The 24552-nt window shown below is 46.4% G+C and overlaps 1 protein-coding gene across 3 annotated transcripts in view; it reads right to left on the bottom strand.

Moving 5' to 3' along the window:
- TMEM163 (transmembrane protein 163) overlaps positions 1–24552 on the bottom strand; it is a 253221-nt gene that overhangs the window by 80003 nt on the left and 148666 nt on the right. For all 3 annotated transcript variants that reach the window (XM_060016913.1, XM_060016911.1, XM_060016912.1), the window contains exons 3-4: positions 9300–9343; positions 7761–7852 (exon numbers count right to left, since the gene is read on the bottom strand). In XM_060016913.1, coding sequence (XP_059872896.1) covers positions 7761–7852; positions 9300–9343 — 136 coding nt within the window. The remainder of the gene's footprint in view (positions 1–7760; positions 7853–9299; positions 9344–24552) is intronic.

Below are 24552 nucleotides of genomic sequence, written 5' to 3'. Positions count from 1 at the left end.
GCACAGGGGGTTAGAATTTCAACATCTTTTGGTGAGACACAATTCAACTGGTAACAGGGACCAAGCCTACCCTCCTTCCTCGGATACATCCTGCCCACCGCATCACAACCCATTAATATCATGTCTGTGTCTGGCGGGTTTCATATGTTCGTTTCCTGACAGTGGAAGGCAACTCCCTTCTGCCTTCAGGCAAGACTAAATCTAAACTATTCCAGGCAGATGAGCTCAGGATAGCAGCTCATGTCCTGCTATCAAGGCTCCACCTTCTGCATTAGCTTTCAACGGGCATGGAGGTCATCTCGGAAGTTATTTATTCTTCTAGTTCAAGGTCTGCTCTTGAGCTAAAAACACACTTTACACACTTCAAGAGCTTTGTAAAGTTAAGAGCACTAGACAAACGTGGAGGAAATGCAATTCAGCTTCCCAGAGCCCTCAGTTTAAGGGTAGAAGGAATGCTCCCTGACAAGGGGGGCAGGGGGGTGGAGGGACGTGGCACTATTTTTTTTTTTTTTTTTTTTGCAGTACGCAGGCCTCTCACTGTTGTGGCCTCTCCCATTGCGGAGCACAGGTTCCTGACGCGCAGGCCCAGCAGCCATGGCTCACGTGCCCAGCTGGCCGGTAGCATGTGGGATCCTCCCGGACCAGGGCACGAACCCGCGTCCCCCACATCGGCAGGCGGACTCCCAACCACTGCGCCACCAGGGAAGCCCCGTGGTACTATTTTAATACGTTCTTGGTGTAACTCTTTGCCTTTGGGGTCCACTTAGACCAGACGCCAAAAGCAAATCACCAACCCATCCTCTACTTGACTGCAGCAGTTTTCTTTTTCCATTTCTGGCTTGGTTTCAAAACCAGCAAGGGGGCTACCGAAACCAGGAATCAAAAGACTATCAGAAGGAGAAAAACAAATATCGTATATTCACTCATGTATGTGGAACCTAGAAAAATGGTACAGATGAACCTGTTTGTAGGGCAGAAACAGAGACACAGAACACAGATGTAGAGAACAAACGTATGGACACCAAGGGGGGAAAGTGGCGGGGGGGTGGGGGGATGAATTGGGAGATTAGGATTGACATGTACACACTGATGTGTATAAAATGGATGACTAATAAGAACCTGCTGTTTACAAAAATATATAAAATAAAATTCAAAAAACAACAAAAAAAGACTATCAAGATATCCTGTCAACTGGCAGTTTTCAGACCAAGCAAATTGGAAAAGGAAACAGGAGAAATACCCTGCCTGGGTGAGAACCAGCACGCTCCACCTTTTTCACATGAGAAGACACACAAAGGATTTCCATCTCTCTAAGAATATTCCTCTGTACCTCTCACATTCGCCTTCCGATATGCTGCGGAGCATAATGCCATTTGGAGGTACATCTGGCACAAGAGAACAACCTCCCAAGCTGCGTCTTTGCCTCAATGTGGCAGAATTAGAAGGCTGTAAAGGTGCACAGCCTCCCATCTGCTTCCGCCTCTCCATCTCAGGGAGCTGAAGGACGGACGGCCCAAACAGACAGCTGGCACTGGGGAGCCTTCGGGGGGCCCTCCCACCTGTGCCGCAATCATATGCAAAACGTCACAGGCCCCCAGTGAGCACCCAGCTGTACCTTCCAAGGCAAGCATCCTGATGGCCCTCCGCAGCTGACGGCAGCAGGAGGCTGTGGTACTTCCTGTGGCCTTACATGGTACCCAGGGCTGAGAACAGCTAAGACAGGCATGAAATTCTCTGTGTCTTTCGACCTTGCCAAATTCCTCTTACACTAATTTCTCCCACACCCTCTGCCTCCATCATCTCCTTCCCCCCTCAGTATCTTTCTCTCATTTCCAAGTCCCTGGATTGTGATTTATTAACTTTGTCTGTTTTTAAAAAAGAGTAAAAATGATCAAAGCAGCTCAAGAGGCTTTGTCCAATACGGTAGCGACTAGCCACACGTGTGACGATATAAATTTAAATTAATTAAAATTAAATAAAGTTAAAAATCCAGATCCTTGGTCATCCTAGCCACATGTCGAGGGCTCAAGGGTCACGTGTGGCTAATAGCTACCGTATTGGACAGTAGAGAGAACGTGTCCATTACCACAGAGAGTTCAATGCACAGCTCTGGTCTAAAGGATATAAAGTGTCTCCCCTCTTTCTCTGTCCCCAGTCCCCCTCCCAGAGGCGACCCTGCTGCTGGTCTCCTTTGTATGCTTGCGGAGACTTTTTTTCATATGTCCAAACAGTGTGTGGTTTTAACAAAAGAGGTTTGCATCCACAAAGAGAAAAGACTAAATACGATTCGGCTCCAGGCTTTCCTCACTGAATGAACCTCGGAGATCCCAATATAAGTGTACAAAGCATGCTTCATTCTTTTGCGTGGCCTCACAGCAATCCACTATCGCCAAGACAACCATCACCACCGCACCCTTATAACCACACTCCTTCGTGTCTCCCTGCTCCCTTGCCCCCAAACGCCTGGGCTCACACCTGGCCCTGACTTTTTTCCTCACCCTACCTCAGCCACCCACTCCCACCCTAAATCCACACCAATAAATGAACCACCTGTGAAACCCTGGTTCTTAGCATCCCACCGTCAAGTTACTGCCCCACACCAACAACTGCCAAGCAAAGCAGGATTTCTCATCCAACGGTGACTGTCCACTAACCTTGCTGTGGTCCTCCCAGCCCTCACCCAGCTGGATACCCTAGTGTATTCTTAGAATCCTTCCCTTACAAACAAATGACTCCCTTGCCCCTCCTTCTAAAACAGTCACCTGTTGAAAACCGTTACCGCATGTAAGCTCAATGGTCCACCTTCCCCACGTACGTATTTCCTACCACAGGAAGATGATGTAAATTTGGAGCTTTTCAAAATAGATAACTAGCTGGTGGAATCACAAAATGAAGCAACTGCTATGGAGAAAAGTATGGAGATTCCTCGAAACATTAAATCTCGTCCTGGGACTTCCCTGGCCGTCCAGTGATTAAGGTTCCACGCTTCCACTGCAGGGGAGGTGGGTTCAATCCCTGCTCAGGGAACTAGATCAGGAAGGAAGGAAGGAAGGAAGGAAGGAAGGAAGGAAGGAAGGGAGGGAGGGAGGGAGGGAGGAAGGAAGAAATAGTCCTACCACATGACCCACCAATCCCACTGCTGGGTGTATTTCCAAAAGAACTGAAAGCAGGGTCATGAAGATAGACGTGTGTACATCCATATTCAAAGCACCATTATTCACAATGGCTGACATGAAAACAACTCAAATGCCTAGCAATAGATGAATGGAATCACAGAACGTGGTCTATACATATAGCGGAATATTACTCAGTCTTAAAAAGGAAGGAAATTTTGACACATGTGACAACATGGATGAACCTTGAAGACACTACGCTAAGTGAAACAAGCCAGGCAAAAAAGGGCACATACCGTATGATTCCATTTATATGAGGGACCTAGGGCCATCCAATTCATAGAGACAGAAGGTAGAGTTGCTACCAAGGGCTAGAGGAGGGGTAATAGGGAGTTGTTTAATGAGTATAGAGTCTCAATCTGCAAGATGAAAAATTCCTGGAGATCTGTTCCAGTAACAGCAGAAGGTGATCGATCCCATCCATACAGCTTTTGTCCTTGGACAACAAAACTATAAATAGTGGTATTAATAATTACCAGAAGACAGTTCAGGCCAAGTTTTGACCATTCTTTACAGTACTTTGTTTATCTGCTTAAAGAATCAGCCATAGGGACTTCCCTGGTGGCGCAGTGGTTGAGAGTCCGCCACCCGATGCAGGGGACACGGGTTCGTGCTCCGGACTGGGAAGGTCCCACATGCCGCGGAGCGGCTGGGCCCCTGAGCCATGGCCGCTGAGCCTGCGCGTCCAGAGCCTGTGCTCCACAACGGGAGAGGCCACAACAGTGGGAGGCCCGCGTACCGCGAAAAAAAAAAAAAGAAAAAAAGAATCAGCCATGATGCTATGAAAGAAATAGGCTTTTTGTGACCTTTTGCTGTTGTCTTTTAATTTACAAACAGTTTGGGTTAATCTAAGTGACTACATGACTTTGGAATTTTGCATGAGGTATTGTCATCTATTTCTGGAAATGTATTTATTGTTTAGTTGTGAAAAATGAGGAAGCTTAGGCTTATAATTGTTCAATTCTTATTGCCATCCTCTAGTCAAATATGTCTTTACATTGTTTAAAAATACCGAAGTGTTCCACCTTCTGTCTCTGTGAATTTGACGACCCACAGCAACGTGAATACACTTAACACTACAGAACTATAAACTTAAAATATTTAAGGCGGTAAATGGGATGTTTTTGGGCACAATAAAAAAGCGTGAAACAAAGCAAAGCTTATTAGAGCTCTGCTCTGTGATGGTGGTGAAGGCATGCATGCTCTCTCCCTCTGAGCATCAAACACCCGTCACACCCACTGTCATCAAGCAGCAAGGCTGAGGAGGGAAAATTAGAAGAGTTAACTAAGAACTAGTTGGGTATTTCCCCATTCTCTCAAATCTTGTTCTCCAGCAACTAACTGAAAACCAGAGGCTCTTCTGGCTATGCCCCTCATCATTCATTCACGCTCATTCATATGCAAACATCAGTTTCTCAGCTGGCGGTGATTTCACGAATTTTTAATTTACATGAGATGAGCCAGAGATTAAAACTTTAAACTAAGCCAGCGATACAGGGGATTGAGTGTTATTTTAATCCCTAGATTAAGAATCTCCAAATGAATCCATGGGTATCATCACGTTGAACAACCATCTGGGAATTATCAAAGCAAATCTGTGAGTTTCTGCCTTATGGGTATTAATAATGATACACATTTTTTAAGGGTACTTGTTTGGGGATCATTAAAAACAGTGAAACCAATGACATTTCTTGTCATCAACCTTAATGTTGGAAAAACTCCAGGCCACCTGGCAAATGCTCACAGAGATCCCAACACTATAGAAAAGCCACGATAATTTGTGGCTTTGTGACTAATATGTAAGAGATTCATTTTAGCATAAAGGAAATCAGATTAAAAAAGCAAATTAGAAGAGAGAAATTGAGAAACACTGAATTCAATTCCTCCTAGAATTGCAAATCAAATTCTGGGTTATTAACTCCAAAATAAGAGAAGGCAGAGGGAAGAGCTTTCTCTTCTGAGGACAAGGCCCAACAGAAATATAATATTAGCCCCATATGTCATTTTAAATTTCTAAAAGCCATATTAAAAATGTAAACACAAGCAAGTAAAATTAATTGTAATAGTTTATTTAACCTAATACATCCAAAATATTCTTAAACATGTAATCAATATTGTTTTTAAATTATTAATAAAACGTTTATACTCTATTTTTCTTACTATGTCTTTGGAACCTGGTGTGTATTTTACAGTTACAACACCTCTCAGGACCAGCCTCTAGTGGCTGTCATATTGGATGGCACAACCATAAATCCAAAGAATATGTGTTCTTCTGAGAGCACAGGGACCAACTCTTGAAAGTCGAGTATGTGTCTGTACTGCACTCTCCAGATTGTTCTCACTGTATTCCTCAAATACCAGCCAGCAACAGCCTGGGTAGATGCATTCACTGCTCCTTCAGCTAGACCAGTGTTGATTCAACTTCTATCATTATAATACCGTCATTTGAAATTTTACAAAATCAGTTTACTACTATTGTTTCTTAATTTTTTCAACCAATAAGCTGACTCACTTTTTCAAAAATTAACCTTATCCTAAAGAATATCATCTGTGATATCACAGATTTGATACTTTAATTATATTTGTTACAAGAGCTAATGCACATTAAAATACACAGTTAACACTTAAAAGAAGCTTTTGTGCTCTATCTAAAGCCAACAACTAAACTAAAAGTTGCTCTCATTCTCGAATCAGTTTTGGCATCATCTTTCAAGCCTTCCATCTGGCACATGCAACCTCAGATATATTACTATCTGAGTCCCCTGACACTCAACGTTCGTATGTCTGATTGTGACACAGCATCTCCCATCAAGAATACCTTCTGTCTGGGCACCGCAACAAAGCACGGGGCATTTATTCATTTGTATTCAACTGTCCAAACGCTGCCGAGGTGGAGTAAAGCTGCTGCTCTAATAACCAGCGATGGCTCAGTCCCAGGGGAGCCCCCTTTATAATTAATAACAATGACAGCTAAGGCTTACCGAACTACATGCCAAACACTGTTCTAAGTTAATATATATAACCTAATATTATATTACATCGTATATGTGATGATTACCTCACTCACATAATCGTCACAATAATCCTATGAGGAGGTACTGTTATTTCCCCTTTTTTCCAGGTAAGGAAACAAGGCATACACCAGTTTAGGATAGCTTCCCATGGTCACAGAGCTGACAAGTTGTGCAGCTGAGATTCAAAGCCAACAGATCTGACTTTGGAACCTGGGGATTACCAAGAGAAGAAAAAAATGGAAATCGGAAAGACACACGTTTTAAGGTCACAAACACAAGTACCTCAAACACACAATCATCACCCACAAGATGTAGAGACTGGGGCAAGCAATATCCTCTAATACAGAGAGGGAGAGAAGACAAGTAGAATAATTTAGAATGCCTTCAAGATGTCTTCTGTAAATTACAGCGGAGAACTCATCTTACTTAAAAAGAAAGGAAAAAAAAAAGCATAAAAATTCAAGGGAGCAAAGATTCCAGTAACACAAATTGAGAGAGGATGGAAGGATGGGTGGATTGGTAGATGGATTTGAAACAGGAGGGAAGGGGACAGGGCACAACCTTTAAAAGAATGACACAGGGCTTCCCTGGTGGCGCAGTGGTTGAGAGTCCGCCTGCCAATGCAGGGGACACGGGTTTGTGCCCCGGTCTGGGAAGATCCCACGTGCCGCGCGGAACGGCTGGGCCCGTGAGCCATGGCCGCTGGGCCTGCGCGTCCGGAGCCTGTGCTCCGCAACGGAAGAGGCCACAACAGTGAGAGGCTCGCATACCGCAAAAAAAAAAAAAAAAAAAAAATGACACAGACGTTGAGTATATGACAAAAACCGTGAGCCTTATTATACACTCACTGTATACATCAGCACGCTAAGAGACACACCCACCAGAGCCATGATGGTTCTGAGGCTCACCATAAAAGGTCAAAAAGTGGGCAGTGGCCAAATTAGTGGAAATCCCTGCCCCTTCTCCAAGATAGTTGGAGTAATCCTCTCACTCTTTAGTCTATGAAATTGCCCAGCCCATAGAAACTAGCCACCCCATAAGTCAGGGACCACATTCTGTCTGTGGAATGTGTATCTCTCCAAATAAATACCTATCACTTTGTCTCTCACTGAATTCTTTCTGTGCCGAGACATAAAGAACTTGAGCTTCAGTAAGTCCTGAGACCAGGTGTGTGATTTCAATGAAAAGACAGTGGGTTCAAGTCCCAGACTGGGGTTTGACGGGGTTTGAGTCCTGGCCTGGGGGTCCAAGTCCCAATCTGAGCCGTGCAGTTTCGGATTGATCCACGGATAGATGAATGGATAGACAGGCAAATGAGCATACAAATATTCACTCCAGACTCAAGTGCATAGAACAGGGAGAATTATAAAGGGACATCCCATCCCTCTGACCATCGCAGAAGGGGCCTATCATATAGCTGATATCATACTAGCCGGTCTCAAAGGCAATTTGGGGAACTTATTATTGTCATCACCAGGACCAAAGCTACAGGGGGAGCTGTGCTGACAGCCTACTTACGTGCCCCTCATTTGCGAGGGTTCTGCAGTCTGGAAGAAGACAAAAATCCACTTACATGTATTCCCTATGGGCAGAGTGTACAGCGGCCGCGTTGCTGTAACGCCACAGGACGATCGCAGAAGACAGGACGTCAAGGATGGCATCAAACTAGGAGAAGGAGACACGGTATTAGTGGTTTCCCAGAGTTAATAGGGCACAACTGCGAAGACACGAGGTAAGCGTTCTGTGACTCAGAACATCTGAGCCAGTGACCTCAGAGCAAACAGGCTTCACATCGTTACAATGCTGGTCATTCATCATTCTCAAGGTGAATCCTGGGAATTCTGAGCCAGGGCACCCAACACGCCTGCCTGGTGCCAGGGTCACGGCTCTCCCTGGTCCCTTGCTGCTGGGGCCTGAGAAACCACACTCTGGTGTGCAGGGCTCTGCTCCCGGGGCCTCTGGCTCCCAGCCCTCTGGAGATGTGGGCAGGGTGATGACGCTGTTCTGACACATGTGAAATTGATTTCCCCAGGGCAGGCAAGATAATTTCAGCATTTTCCTGCCCGTCCCAAGTAGAAGATTCAGGCCAAGGACTCTTGTGTTTCTGGCTCTCAGTGGGACTGTTCTATTGATACCCTGTCCAGGGGTCCAGAAGGTGGGGTCACCCAGGGGCTCCGGGAAGTCTGCCAACACCGTGAAATTGGATGCAAAATTCAATGTTTTTGTTCAAATGAACGAGTGAATGCATAAGAGAGAGAAATGTAAGAGAAGAGGGGAGAGAGACAGGAGTATGAGAGAGAGGTGGGCAGGGGGGTGGTGTGGAGTGTGTGAGTGCGTGTATGCGGCACTTTGGCATTTTTCTGGAGAGACAGTCCACACCTTTCAAAAGATCCTGAAAAGAATCTGCAAGCCTCAAAACACTGAGGGTGTGTGTTCCTGTTCCCAGCCCGACTTCTCCCCACAACAAAGGGAAGAAGTAGGTTTGGGAACAGGAACACACACCCTCAGGTACAGGAAGCCCTGAAGCTATGCACGAGGGCTGTTTCAAGGAGCTTTCTCTGCATGAGTCACCACGCCGCACTTTTCATCTGGAAAATTACAAGCACTAGCATTCTCTTAAAGGGATGTGGGAAGACTTCACTCAAGTTTTCAGCAACTGAGACCCATTTTCTCTAACCAACACCCATCAGGAAGCAGGCAGGGAAGCCTGGTTATTCCAAGTCTGGCTACGGACTGACGTCCTAGTGCCAGCAGCCCCGATCTTAACTCCCAACACCTCTGCCCACACCAGCAAATGGTTCACTCCAATGTGTGCCCAGTTTCAAACCTAAAACATTGGGGGGTTGGCGGGAAGGGCTAAAACCCTATAAGCATCCTTCTCAACCAGATGCAGAAAACATGGTGGCCCTGATCTCTTGTTGAGAATTATACAGTGTCACTGCAGTGTACTTCTATTAAATTATAATTGTTTGTAGAAGCCACTTCCATAAAAGGTGATTGTCATGCTCTCTCTCATTTGCTAACCACCCTCTTAATTAAGAGCCCAGCAAGAGATTTGCAGGCTCAGGAGAAACGTGCAAAACTTCATAAAAGTACATTTCAGGTTACTTACTGCAAACCCAAAAGCAGAGGCGCTGTACCTCATAACGGAGACAGCTAAAAAGAAAGAAAATATTATTCAGAATATTTTAAGACCTCATAGATATTTTCTCTCATTTGTGAGACTATTCATATATTTGATATGGCCTTTTACACATCAATGGAAAAGTTCTAAGAGAAGGAAATTAAAAATTAACTGTACTTGTCAAATCCGAGAATTTAAAAAATTCAAGAGCGATGTGAAAAGCGTCCAGACTTCACCTGCAACACCCTCTCTTCCCAGTGTGCCCTGAAGCAGCAAAGGGCCAGCTTCAGAACGAAAATGCTCAAGCAGTTGTCAGTCAAATGACAGCTGAGGCTCTGAGAATTTAACAACTGGGAATAGAGAGCTGGGAACCATATTAAACTTTGAAAGTGAAACTGTAACCATCCAAACTGTTCCCATAATAAGGTAATTAGTGGTGGTAACTACATGCACACACCATTGCTGGCATGGTTGGAATAAAATCTCTTGCCCACCAGAGCTTAATATCCAGTGTGGACCTCATGAAAGCTGTCTAGAAAAAGAATGAACAAATTACCTTAAACAAGAGATGTCTACAAAAGTAGGTGTTACAGTTATAATTAAAACACATTTCATGCATATTCAAAAATCAGTCGACCTTTTGGGGGGCAAGTTGATTGGGTAGCACTTTTGTCTAATTCTGTGATCTGTTCTGCGCCAAAGCAATGTCCACAGCTTCAAAGACAGTTCTCAATTTGACTTAATAAGGCAGGTCTCCACGCAAAAGCCCTATGAAACAAGCATATGTCCACTCACTAATAAAGAATGAAACCCAACCCAGTGGGTCAGCAAGGCTTTGAAGTGGATCGTTCTGGGCACAGATGTTACAAGCACTCCCGCAACGAGTAAGGAAGGCATGGATGCAGGGCATGGAGGTCAATACCCCTCTGGACTCCCACTCAACGCAGCACATGTCCCTTCTCTGGGAGCTGCTCTCTGTCTTATCCATATGGACCCTGGGTGGCCATATTGTGCTTTGGACCCCTGCCCACAGCCATGAGGGGGGTCATCTGACCCAGTGTGATGCAAGCATATTTCATTTTCTATGATTTAAGAATTCCTCTGTGTAGCAGAAATAGAAAGAATTTTATTGTTCTAAACGATGTAGCTGATAAATACACTAGAACTTATTTCTCCCAATTCTGACCCAGTTCCTGATAGAACTAAGCTAGTATGTCAATGCACCTATCTTCTTTGCCTGGTGACAACAGTTTGATGGATTTTTTTTTTTTGGCGGTACGCAGGCCTCTCTCCCGTTGCGGAGCACAGGCTCCGGACGCGCAGGCTCAGCGGCCATGCCTCACGGGCCCAGCCGCTCCGCGGCATGTGGGATCTTCCCGGACCGGGGCACGAACCCGTGTCCCCCTGCATCGGCAGGCGGACTCTCAACCACTGCGCCACCCAGGAAGCCCCCTGATGGATTTTTGAATGTTATAAGCAACCAACTACTGGCTTGATTTTTATAGATAATTGCAACACACGACTGGCAAGTGTTCTAATGAAGTTTCAAACTTAAAAAAAAAAAAAAAAAAAGAACTGAGACAGAGAGAGAGCCTAGCCGGTCAATTTATGCTGTTGGAATTGAAACACCAGAGCTAGGGTTGGCCACACGGTTTGCTACACAGAGAGACAAGCTCCTACAGGGGTAAGCACAGCACTGGGGCAAGAGAGAACCGCTAGCTTCTCGAAGTTTCCCAGCCTTTCCAGAGACTCAGCCACATTCGGGTCCTCGGGCTATGTGAGGTGAGTGCAACTCATTACATTGCTGGCCTTCTGTGTTTGTGACGTGAGCTGCTCCTGTCACCCCTGCTGTCACTCTTACTGGCACAGGGAGAAGGACAAAGCCAGCCGTGTGCAGTGACCGACTGCAGCTTTCAAGGACAACATGGGTGTGACGGCGCAAAGAGGCACTGGACCTTCCCAAAGAACTCAACTCCCGGCCAGGTTGGCATGTGCAAAAAAAAAAAAAAGGCAGCAGACCCCTTGCCAGGTCTGAAGTGCCCTGTAAGACACTGATCCTGGCTTGCAGTAAGCACTCAGTAACTGTGGATGAAGCTTAATAAAATTTCATAGAAATGAATCGAAATGAGTATCTGGCTTGTTTCCTTTACAATCTGTTTTTAGGATATCTTAGTTGTGTGCTTTTTGTGGGTGACTTCTTTACCAGTAATGGAAACCTTATTAACTCTTACTAGCATCTTGCACGGATGCTCAATATATACCTCAGATGAAGAGCTGTCCAGGCGGGAGGCTCCTCTCTGTCTCCACCTGCACTGTCTGGACTGGGCAGCACGGAATGGACAACACAGCTAGAAAAGCCCTCCACTAGCCTTCACAGAAGACCTGCTGCTTTCCAAGCAGTAAACCATTGTTATAAAATGTTTTAATCAAGTTATTCGGTAATACCAGGCATTTGTAGAGTGGGCTACAGATTCCAAGTACTCTCAGAACTATACTGGAAAATTCTGCTTGTGCGACTTGAGCCTGCCCAGTGGATGAATAACTGAGAGCACAGGTAGAATCTTCATATTGTTCTATCCCACACACACCAAGGAGAACTGGAGCAGCTGGGCCCCAGGTTCACGTAGAGTCCTGAAGACAAGGGAGGCATTCCCATGTCTCATTTACTTCTAAATTGGCTCCATCGAATTTCCTTGATGCGATGGAAAGGGGGAAAGGCTGGATATTGCATGGGGAATCGAGGGAGCACTGAAGGGCCCTCCACTTGGGCACAGCTCTGGCAGCTTCCCTTTGGGAGCGACTCCCCAGCTCTCGCGAAGACACAACAGCAAACAGTCGTTGGCACCGGACCCAAATGGAAGAGGTCAGCCCAACTTTTAGGAATTTCTTTAGAGTAAATGACTTTATTTTCCTTGGCCCTAACCTGACATGACACATCCTAATTCTGGGATAAGAACGGACTCAGAGGAAAGGGTCGGATTGGTTTAGAAAGCTGCTACTCCCACAGAAAGAGAGCTAACTGTGGGGTTTCCATGAGGGCGTTTCCAACTTCCCTTGTGCTAAGAATGAGTTCCACTTGAAGAGATCCTGGGCCAAGATGACCCACACCAAGGCAGAGATCACAGGGCAGGTGCCCCTGGAGCCCACAAGTACTTGGCTGACGGGAGCTGGGAAGCCAGCAAAGGTCCAACAAAAGTGCAGCGGCGCCTTTAAGGCAGGTGCTAGATTCAACACTGGACAACAGAGAAGAAAGGGCCATGTCGACCTCAGACCGTTATGCTGCAAGCTGGCAAGGTCCACTCCCATTGCAAGGGTGGAGGTCTCCTAGGAAGGCTGCTCTGGGTCAAGGCAGAGGCCCAGCTGAAGATAATGAAATCTCTGTGGCCCTCAGCACGCAAGTGTGAGGCTGTTTAACGCACACCACAGCTGCTCCTGGATGGAGCACCTGAAACCCAGCAGGACCCTGTGGGGCTCCTGGGCACAAAAGGCTTTCTGTGTCCCCCATTTCTTGTTTGCAGGAAACAGGCTTCATTCAGCCTCCATGACCTTCCCTGAGTTCCAAAGGGCAGGTTCAAACAGTTGCTAATCAGGGCAGGGACGGGAGGCGGAGACAAGGAAGGAGAAGCCAAGGAACAATAGTGCAGCCTCCCACTACGGGGAGTTTGGGGTTGGTAGATGCAAGCTGTTACATTCAGAATGGATACACAGCAAGGTCCTACTGTCTAGCACAGGGAACTGTATCTAGTCCCCTAGGATAAACCATAATGGAAAAGAATATTAAAAAAAGAATGTCTATATATATATGTGTATAACTGAGTCACTTTGCTGTACAGCAGAGATTAACACAACACTGTACATCAACTCTACTTCAATCAAAAAGTTGAAAAAGAAACGATAGTGCAGCCTTGGGGCAGGGTCCTGGTTCCCCCTCAAGGGATGCACAGAACAATATCTTTGAGCTGTTTTGCAGATACTGACCCCCAGCAGGTGGGAGAAGTTAACCGTATGCGGCCCCCAAGCACGCAGACCCCAGACCGGTTGGAACCAGAGGGTTGATGATGCTGACTCCCAATTACCTCACCTCCAACCAATCAGAAGAAGGCCCACGAGCTGATCACGCCCTCCTCTTTCAAACATTACTATAAAACTCTTCACTACCCCCTCCACGTGGGGACACATAGTATTGAGGGCATTCGCCTGCTGTGGCCCAAGCTATTCTTTTCTACTTTACCTGAAACTCTGTCTCCGAGATTCAATTCGGGAGCGGTGTACAGAGGCCGAATTTCGGCTACACGCCCCACCACCAGCAGCTTACAGGTTCCTCTGGATACCACTGGTAGCAGAGGGAAAATCAGGGAAATTTTCAGGAATGTTTCTGCCCCTTACATTCAGAACTTGTCTCTAACACTCATCACTGAACCACACACTCAAGGAGGTGGTACAGCCTACAGGCCAGTGAGTCTCATCCCCCAGGGAGCTGAGGCCTTGGCTTCCATCCTCTCATCCCCCCACCCCGACCCCGTGTTCAGAGTGGAAGCAGGCTGTCATCTGATTAGGCTGGCCTAGCACACCCAAAAACGCACGCTTAGCAACTGGGCTCCTCTCACTTTCCCTGCTGTCTTGTGTCTTGCTTTCTATATACTAAGACACAGAGTTCTTAAGGTGTTCCTAAGTCAAATGAAGACCTATAGTTTGGGGCCTGCCCAGCAGCCATTCCCCATTCGGGTAGAAGGGCCCTGAGTCTCCTCTGGGAAACAGTATATCCCCTACCCTCAGACTATGGGGTTTGAGTGGGACGGCATTGTGACCCCCCACTCTAGTCTATCTATCCCTGTCCTGAGGCCAGAGTTAATGATTCAGAGACGACACAATTCAATATGAGCCAGTGACAACCAGTCCTGAGTTTCTGCTGAAAATACTGGTAAGAGGATGTCTTTCTAAGAGGCGACAGTAGAGCTGGCAGCAAGAAAACAGGAGCTGCCAGTAGAAATTCTGCCCTAAAAGAGGGGAGGCTGCCTTAGGACGAAGCCAACATGGAGGAAAGCAGTTATTAAGACAGACATAAATCAAAGCCCTGGTGACAAGGACTGAACCGCTGGAATCAGCCCTACCTGAAGTCTACCCCTATATTTTTCAAATATCAATACATTGGTCAATAATTTCCAATAATTTTTCAGCCAGTCTGAGTTGAGTCTTAATACACCTTGAGCCAGTCATCCCTTTTCCAAGAATCTCTTTTAATGCCTAAGAAATGGACAAACACCTTCTACACAAAAGCTTCACCGTAGGTTTGCATGATTTATAATAGCAAAACACTGGTTGCAATTTAAATATCCAGCAGTAGGGTAATGATTAAAGAACGGTCCATTTAAAGAATAAGCTATACGTAGCTGTTCAGAAATGTTTACCAAAAGTGCTGTTGGCTAACGTTGATATTAGCATACTAGATAGAATAATGGTGTTGACAATCAACAGCTGGTGTATTTGGTGCCACGAGGACTGGGTGCCGCGGGAAAGGATGGGTCTAGGTCAGGAGGGGTTCTGCCTGGTACAGGTGCAAACTGAATGGAGAGGTCAGAAGAGGCTTCACTGAGAAGGTGAGACTTGAGCAAAGGTCTGGAGGAGGTGGGGAAGTGAGCAGGGCAATCATCTGGGGGAAGAAACTTCCAGATAATGGGAGGAGTCAATTGCAAAGGCCCTGAGGTGGGACACCTGACATCTATGAGGCCATTCTGTCCGAGACAAAAGGGAGTAAGAGGGAAGTTACGTGAGATCATAGATTTCCTTACTGTTTGAGCAAAAAACTTAGGTAGAAAAGGGCAAGAGACAAGACCATATGTGTGATACAGTACAACTACACTTCAAAAATGCATTGAAAACAACTTTTTAAAAATCCCTCAAATCATAATGGTTAATCTTTAGTGGGTTGGAATATTTGAGGGCTGTTTGAGTGGATTTCTTTCCTTTCTACTTTTTTGTATTTCCTACGTTTTCCACAACCATCATATATGACCATTCAAGGTAGAAAAAGAAATCCATTTTATTTGGGGGGAAAATTATCCGACTTGTAACAACGTAGTCAAAGATGTAAATCAGCACAGCAGAAAGCAGATTTATGACAAACATCTGAGAGCAGGCGGCACTGTGAGCTCATGAATGCTTCTGGCTAAGAGGAACGCGTACTACCATACACATCTTTATTAAGTCTCCATTTCTGAAATCCATCTCCCAAGGCCAAATCACCTACAGGAGCAGCTTGCAAATGCCCCAAAGAGTTCTTAGAAGCATGGTGTGGGCAGACAGGCCAGGGACACAAGCAAAATGTCACTTCCCATCTAAGGGACCTCCAGCCTCCGCGGTTTTTGCGTGTCCTACACTCCACTTTCATTGACATGCCAAGGGGGTAATAACAGCTACACTCCCAGAAGCACACATACAACAGAAGTCCTAAGGAAATATTTATACAGGTCTGGTTGAAGACCAGAACGTCTTTAAGTCCCACTCAGGCCAGAAATCACTTCAGCTGGAAACTCCAATTCAAACAGAAGGACAGCTGGAAAATGGAGCGGACCCAGGCAACCCATTGTTAGGGCAAAGCCACATGCAAATCCCACAGCTGAGTAAGCAGCAGGCTTGCAGAGGTGCAGACAAAGTGCCCTGGAAATGCACAGGGAGGTCCTGGAAATGCACAGGGAGGTGAGAGAGCCAGCGAGGCAACTGAGGGTCAAGGCCGAGAGCCCCTCAAGGGTGAAACAAAGAATGCCATTTCAGCTGCAGGCAAAATTTATCCAACAGCAAGGACCCATCTGTCATTCTCACCAAAGTCAGGCAGTAATTGTCTTGAGCCTTAGCACTCTTTAGCAATACCCCAGGTCCATTAACACCTCCCATTGCTAAATTCTGTGCCCAGTACAGCTCCGTTAATAAATCAACCCCACTTTAATTAGACCACCTTTGTCCCTCCGACGTCTACCAACCACCCCTCCCACAGCTACGGAACTAACGCCATTTGCGAACCCATCTTTCCATCATCCACCTTCATCGTGCTGGCTGCAACCAAGGCAGCAGCAGGAGTCAAAATTAACTGACTGATGTTCTGACCCACTTCAAGAGCACCTCCAACAGCTTCCAGACGCTCCCTCCCACTCAAACAAGAATATAACGTACCCAAAAATGAGTGACAGGATGCTGGATTCAGTCACCGCTGAAGGAAGAGGGTAAAGCAGTTAGGAAAATAGATCAACAGAACTGCTTAGCCCGTTCAACTACTCATCTTCAGCGGCAGCACAGTGACGACTTTGTATTGAAAGATGGTACGGAAAACCCCCAACAAACTTTTTGGCCAGCCCAATACTTTGGTCTGTCTAGACCATAATTTGCAAAAGCGCACCTAAGGATGAAATTCAGAAGTTTCTGTTTGACCTATATAGTATTATTCAAGCATCAGAACTGGTTACCAACATTTTTAAGTCAGGAAAACCTGAGATCTGCCGGTGCTGGGCAGTCCCTTTCAGCGATGCAGCGCTGTGTTTGGGCGGGGCGTGCTCTTGGCCAGTTGCCTCTCCTGCATCATTGGACCCAGCTGGCCTCGCTCACCCACCTGGCCCCTCAGGGTATCCAGCTGACCCGGCAGGCTTGAGGGTATAGCTCTGAGCAGCTTAAGGGAAAGGACAGTAGTTTCACCTCTGTGTCTGCAGTTGCCAGCAAAATCCCTGCTAAATATTCATTTTACTGCATGAACAGTAGCCTCCAACGTGTCCACTGTCAGGTCTGGCTCTCGGCAAATTATAGAAAGCCGTACGGTGGGTGGGTCAGTTCTCAAAGCCAACACCATTCTTTGAGAGATTCATCTTCCCTAGAACCTGAGAAGCAGTCATTAGCCCAGGCAGGCTATGGGCACTGCCCACCCACCCTCCAGGGCTCTGCCTGTCTGCAGACAGGGAAGCTCTTGCCAAGACCTCAGGGACGATTATGAAGGTTTCTCTTTCTTTCACATGACCAAGAGGCAGGTCATGTACAAAAAGTGGCCATAAAGTCCCTTCCACCATCCCACACCCACAATAACCTGTGTGACCCACAGCAAGGACAGTCATGAAGAGGTTAGAAAATATTGTCCTTGAGCTACTGCAATGGGGCAGGGAGCACCGTTTGATGGTGACCTGGGGAGCTTTGCGATGAAAGATGAATTTGCATTCAGGTTTATAACAGGAAGCAACTCCCAAGGTGTCTTGCCTGAACTCCCCACATCCTCCCAACCGTCCCCCTGCTTTCTCAACATGCAGCCAGAGTGGTTCTAGCTGTCCCACTCCCAGGAAAGGCCTAGGTCCTTATGACGGAGGAGGCCCCACGCACTGACCTCCATTACAGCTGCACCTGTCCACTGACCTCCCCTCAGCCAGGCATGCTCCTGCTGGTCTGGGTTCTATCTCATTCTTCCGCCTGGAGCCTTCTTACCACAGAATCTGACTGGCTCACTCCCTCATTGCCTTCAGGTCTCTGTTCAAAGCTCACCTCAGCCTGTCCTGGCAACCCTACTTAATACTGCAACCTTCCCCTTACCATGCTCTAGGGTTCCTTTAGCCAGAGCACATACATCTTCTACCACACCATCCCACTTACTTATCTATGAATACTGTATACCCTTTGCCCCACTTCACACATTAGAATGTAAGCACTACAAAGGCCACAGGCTCTTCTGTTTTGTTCCTCAGTGTTTCTCATATGCCTAAATCAATGCCTGAACACACAAAAGCCCTCAGCTTGATTGACTGATTGATTCATTGACTGATTGAAACGACGCCTACTGCTTAGCTTCAACCTGCAGTGAACAAAGTCTTCGGGGAGAAAGCAGACAGGACTGGGGTTCAACACGCACCGAGAGGCCCAGATGTGTGACCAGGCGGCCATTCCCTGAGCAAACGGGAGTGGCAGCCAACACTCTGCAAGGCATCACAGAGAAAGCAGCCTCTGTAAGGCCCATTCTTTTAAAGAGAACCTGGAGCATCTGCAAAAGACAAAGACCTGGGACTATGGGAAGAGCCAGAACGGCCTCGAACCCAGAAAGCCAAGAGCCAGCACAGAACAAATAGCACATGAAAAAAGAAAGTCAGAATGAGAGCAACCCAGGGAGAGTCTCCACCCTGGACCAGGGCACCTCACTCCTTCCAACACACACCAGACGCTCATTCGCTCCGCTTCAGTGAGTGTAACATGAAATGCACCCACCCCCACTCCAGAGCGGGAAGTCAGTGTTCCTGGACCATGAACGGGACAACTGCTACTTAACAGGGAAAGACGGGATTTCGAGAGGCTCTCAAGGGTCCCAGGGCACAGGAGGCACCAGTTCAGGGATGAAAAGCCAAGAGCCCAGCTTTTCATGCCAGAGTTTCTTCAGCAACACAGCACACTTTCACGTCGCTTCTTCTACAAACAGGGAATAAAGAGGTGGAAGAGCTGCTGGAAGCACGGTTACCCAACTTTGATGATCCTTTACGGACTGTCATCAGTGGAGTAAACGACCCACCCTCACTTGTTCTTACAATCATTCCAAAGACCTCACTTGCCAGAACTAAGGGGAGGAGCAAGCCTCTCGCTGAATGTCAACTGCCTTACATATAACTTTATTCCTCCCTGTGCTCTGGTTACTGTGAGCACAGCTCTATTGCCTGTGGGTGGCTTGGCCAGGGGCCCTCAGACGACACTCGGCCCTGTCCTGCAACCCTCTCCAGACGAACACGAGGAGCCTGAGCTCCCCAATCATTCTTTCATTCAATAAATAAATGTTTATTGAGCATCTACTATGTGCCACTGCTGGGGATAGCTGGGGATACAGGCATGACTTGCCCTGCGATTTGATGAAATACGCCTCTAAAAGCCCTAACTGTCCCTTAATCATAGAACGCTGCTACTTTTGCCTCATAAATAAAGCATTCACTGAACAGAAATCAGAGATGGGGGAATTTTATAAAACAGAACCTCACAGTTTGTCACCTCTAGCCTTCTGTTCTGAGTGTGGTTGCTGTGAATTTGAAGCTTGAATGCTCATTCTCAGGCCATTATTTCCAAGTTGGCTCAGCATCTGTCCTCTGGCACCCAAAGCCCCCGTCCCTGCTGCCCTCACCTTGCACCACAGAGAAATGATCCTTGGGTCTTCTCCAACCAGCCTATGAAGACCTGAAATCAGGCTGATTGCATCGTATTCAACTATCTCCAAGGCCTGTGAAAGCACCAGCTCAGAGTTGATGCTTAATAAATGATTACTGAGCGATAAATTCTTGAGAAATCTCTAAGCCCTGATAATAATGTCAGCTTTTTACTTAACATGCAATCATTAATTCATACCGGAACCAAAAGCTAATGCCACGGGCAACTAGAGCTCGCGACGGTGTCGATGTTGCCACCCAAGGTCAACCTTGTCAGACGACTAAGATGCCCCTTACTCTGGCACTGCTGACACACACCACACATTGGACTCCTTTGGTTTAAAGAACTGCTAAAGGAACTATTTAAAAAACAGAATATATTGTTGGGGAAGAGGAATACACCCAATAAGCCTTCAAAGACCTGGCTTAAAGAGCTAGTGCTGGGGCTTCCCTGGTGGCGCAGTGGTTGAGAGTCCGCCTGCCGATGCGGGGGACACGAGTTCGTGCCCCGGTCCGGGAAGATCCCACTTGCCGCGGAGCGGCTGGGCCCGTGAGCCATGGCCACTGAGCCTGCGCGTCCGGAGCCTGTGCTCCGCAACGGAAGAGGCCACAACAGTGAGAGGCCCGCGTACCGCAAAAAAAAAAAAAATGACCGAAATTAATGGCCCCAAGATAGCACTTTTCTCCACTGCAACAAATCATTTCCTTCCTAGTTGGGGATGGTGGTGATGGGAAATCAAGAGGAGGAAGAACAAACGCAAACATCCTCAGTGATACAACTGTCCTGGACACTCACTTTGTCTCCTAGACACGAAGGTCAGAGAATGTATTTTGCAGTGGCTAAAAAGGTCAGGTCTCCACTTGGCTACATTGCTCCCTCTCTAGGGGGTTGAAAACTTATGTGTTTTCTTATATAAAGGTCACCATCACACCTGAAGTAGTTCACTGCATAAGCTTAGCATTCTTACCACTTAAAAAAATAAAATGTGATCCAAATAAGATTTAGCATAGAATAAGGCAATTTACTCAACAAATATAATTCACCTTACAATATTTGAAAGCACGTGTTAACTGCTATATTTTGGGGTGTCCCAGGTCTATTATGTTTCAGTAAAATATTGTCAGCTTTCAGTAACCTTGAGCATAAGTCATCATGGCCTTCAAAAAGGTAGAAACAAGAATAAAGGAAAGAAATCTTAAGTTCAGTTTCTAAGTCAACAAATGCATCAGCTATGCATGTACCCTGTGAGCACCCTAAAGTGTGGAGAGTACAACAGCAAAGAAAAGACATCAGCAGACCCATCACACAATCAATACAACTTCACAGGAGAAGCCTAGGCTCAGTCGCAAGAACAAATATGGACGGTACAACCCTCGAACGTGAATTATAGACACTCCATGGTGTCAGTAAGCCAAAGACCCGTAGTGCCTGAGCCAAACAGCCTGAACTGAGCTCCGGTTGAATTCTATACGTGAGAACTGTGTTTTTGGCATTTTACATGAACCAGGACATTCTCCCAGTGATACTGAGCTATAAATCAAAGAGGAATCAGTGCTGATGCCCCTAGAAGAAAGTATAACTAAAGAGTCATGGTTTTCTTGATCCTATGACAATAATTCTTCCCTGATAGGACCTGCTTTATTTCCACTCAGTGCTGATAAATAACTCATAACTACGTAGCAGGACAGTGAATGAAACTCTTAACCATGGTTGGCCCATCTACCTCAGGGTTTTTCTAAATCAATTCCTTAGGCTCTATAGGTTCATAACCTTTAGGGATCACACAGGGTCTCCCACTCTACTCCTACCCCCTTTCCATCAGAGCAACTTCCTTTTTACCTTGATTAAGAACTAGGGTTCTGGGCTTCCCTGGTGGCGCAGTGGTTGAGAGTCCACCTGCCGATGCAGGGGACATGGGTTCGTGCCCCGGTCTGGGAAGATCCCACATGCCGCGGAACGGCTGGGCCCGTGAGCCATGGCTGCTGAGCCTGCGCATCCGGAGCCAGTGCTCTGCAACGGGAGAGGCCACAACAGTGAGAGGCCCGCGTACCGCAAAAAATTAAAAAAAAAAAAAAAAAAGAACTAGGGTTATGTCAAAACTTAGCTGCAAAGAGTTATTTAAAAGAACACTTGAGAACACATATATGAAGGCTCCCTATGCACATTAATAAGGGGGATGGTCTTCACACTGCATACCGTCCTTTGTAGGTAGGACTCGTGTTCTAGCCAATGCCCAGCCCCTGGCAGAAATCAAGCCCCTAATACAATTTTTTATTTTTTTTATTATTGATTGATTGATTGATGGCTGCATTGGATCGTTGCTGCTGCGCACGGACTTTCTCCAGTTGCGGCGAGCGGGGGCTACTCTTTGCTGCACTGCGCGGTCCTCACATTGCGGTGGCTTCTTCTGTTGCAGAGCACAGGCTCTAGGCCCGTGGGCTTCAGCAGTTGTAGTACGAGGGCTCAGCACTTGTGGCTCGGGGGCTCTAGAGTGCAGGCTCAGCAGTTGTGTCGCATGCACCTAGCTGCTCCGCGGCATGTGGGATCTTCCCGGACCAGGACTCGAACCTGTGTCCCCTGCATTGGCAGGCAGATTCTTAACCACTGCACCACCAGGAAAGCCTCCCTAATTATTATGGATCAGGGAAAATAAGGCCATATTCTGTCCCCATACTCAGAGATGGTCCTTGAAGACGTCCATCAACTACCACCAACCAAGGGGACCCACAATACTCAACTCTGTGGACACCATGGAACTTTTTTCTGGGATCCACATATCCTAGACAGTTATTTTTGCTCATTCTGCTTTACTGTTCAGGTATAAGAAGTCTTTTCTTTTGGGGGGGGTCTGCCCCTTTCCAGTAGGGGTAATTGATACTAAGATGGCCCTGCCTTCGGAGATAATTCAAGGCCATCACAAATTGAAGAGTCAACCTGAGAATGAGGCTGACACAGAATAAAGGAGAGGAGAGAGAAGGAAGCAGGTGGGTGGCAGGAGAGACACAGAATTCTGACAACATCACTTGAGGCCACGGATCCAGCCAATTGCACTCAGTAATATGTTCTCATTTATTGTGCTTAAATTAACACGAGGCATCTCTATTGCTTGTAACCTGAACACTCTTGACGGCTACAACACATGAACGTCTTTTTCAATCAGAACACTCAATGCTAAACACGACTCCCCCACTCAAGTTGGCTTCACCTCAAAGATAAATTAAGAACTGATGCACACAAGGATCTCTGCAAACAATAAGCTGCCCTCAAATTATAGATAGCCTCAGTCTTAAGAATCCAGGTACATCCAATTTGTCAACAAAGGACGCACACAGCTAAGAGAATAATGGCTGAAATGGTATTGCCTAGTTACCGTCTCACTTTGTAGTGATCCTTTCTCACTGGCATTTATTTTCTAACCAACTAGGCTATGGTTTAACCACAGAACAGGGGGATTTCTGAGAGCTCACCCCCCCTTGCCTCTGCCGTGACCTTTACTCACTACCAAGTTCAGCGGTGGGGAAAGCCTAAGGTATGGATATTATTTTTACCCTGGAAAAAAAAAATCCAAAGAATTCTACTGTATAGATTTTCAAACTTTTAGATTACCTACATCAGCAGCCCTGGTGACTCACCAGAAGGGCTCACAACAATCAGCATTTAGTCACAACCACAGCCAAGACTGACTACAACAAAAGCATACAAAGCCACATCAGCAAAGGGAAAAGGTGCCCCGAGCAAAGGCCAGAGGAGACCACACGCAAGCTTCCAAGAGTCCTCTCCCAGGGAGGTCAAGAAGGATGTGCTCAATTCCTCCCGCAATAAGTTGGGACAACGCGGACGAAGTGTTGTGTCCCAGAGAAGCTCATTAGAGACTCAGCCCCTGGGGATTTTATGGGGGAGGAGGGGGGCCGTGGGGCTTGTCTTATAAGTACCTTCTGTCTGGCAGGTACTAAAACCCCAGACTCCCAGAAGGCAAGCAGGTGCTCAGCATACACCACACCGTTTCTACAGGCAGTTTAGGCTCAGTGAGCCCCTCTGATCATGGAAAGTGTCATATCCATGCTTCACTGGTCAAGTCCCCACATGCCACCCGAAGGCCAGCCTTGCAAGCAGGCTTTTCTAGGATAGCAGCAGCCCACCTGCTAGATTATCAGTTTCTAGACAGGACCAAAGCTTCATTTCTCACATCAGAGTGAGACCGGAGCCCTGAGACACAAAGTGGCTTTTGCCCAAAAGCACAGAGCAAAGCTAGAACTGGCACCCAGGTCTCCAGATGCCCAGAGAGAGGAAAGTACAGTCAGCCCCACCCTCAGCCTCCAGACACATATCTTCCAAAGAGGTTCACTTCAGAGCAGAGACTGCAAATGAAGAAATTATTGCAGGGAGAGCTTTGATTCTCCAGCCACAAATTCTCCATGGCAACATTAATTATATCCATCACTTTGCAAGTTTCACTGATGGAATAAATATAATTTTTTAATATTCTACCACTAACCCTCCTCTTAGAAAAAGATACCTCTCTGACTCAATTTAATTATATTTGAAAATACCAAGCTCATTATCACTTTAATTAAAATCTTACATTTTCACTTAAAGCTGGAAACGTCCTTAGAGATGGTCCATCTAGTCCAACATCTTTATTTAACAGAAAAAGCAATGGGGTCCAGGGAGGGAAGCAATTTTACTGAGGCCCCAACATCAGTGTGTCTAAAAGCTGGGACTAGAACCCTCCCCTCCTGACTTTAAGTCACGTGCCCTTCTAGTGCCCCATGATATCCTATCAGCCCAGGTTCATATCTCAGAAGACCATATTCGTTTATTATAGGCCCTTAAGTACTTAATGATCTGAAATAAAGTCCTCTTCATGACCTGTGCAAGGAAATCTGTATAGCCCTGAGCTATAGCTATAGCTATATATATATATATGTATAGCAAAGAGCCAATATTCCTCAAATTAGAAATAAATTTTAATAAAAATAACTGCTGCACTGAAGGATATTTGATATGACATTTAGATGATGTTTGTATGTATCCCCTTGTAAATATTCATGATTACCCAGAAGTACAACACAGTGCTGAATCTGCAAAGATTCAACAT

The sequence above is a fragment of the Delphinus delphis genome, chromosome 7 (assembly GCF_949987515.2).
Source record: "Delphinus delphis chromosome 7, mDelDel1.2, whole genome shotgun sequence".
NCBI lineage: Eukaryota > Metazoa > Chordata > Mammalia > Artiodactyla > Delphinidae > Delphinus > Delphinus delphis.
The sequence above is the reverse complement of the archived record's forward strand: the minus strand, read 5'-3'. Positions and strand labels throughout refer to the sequence as shown.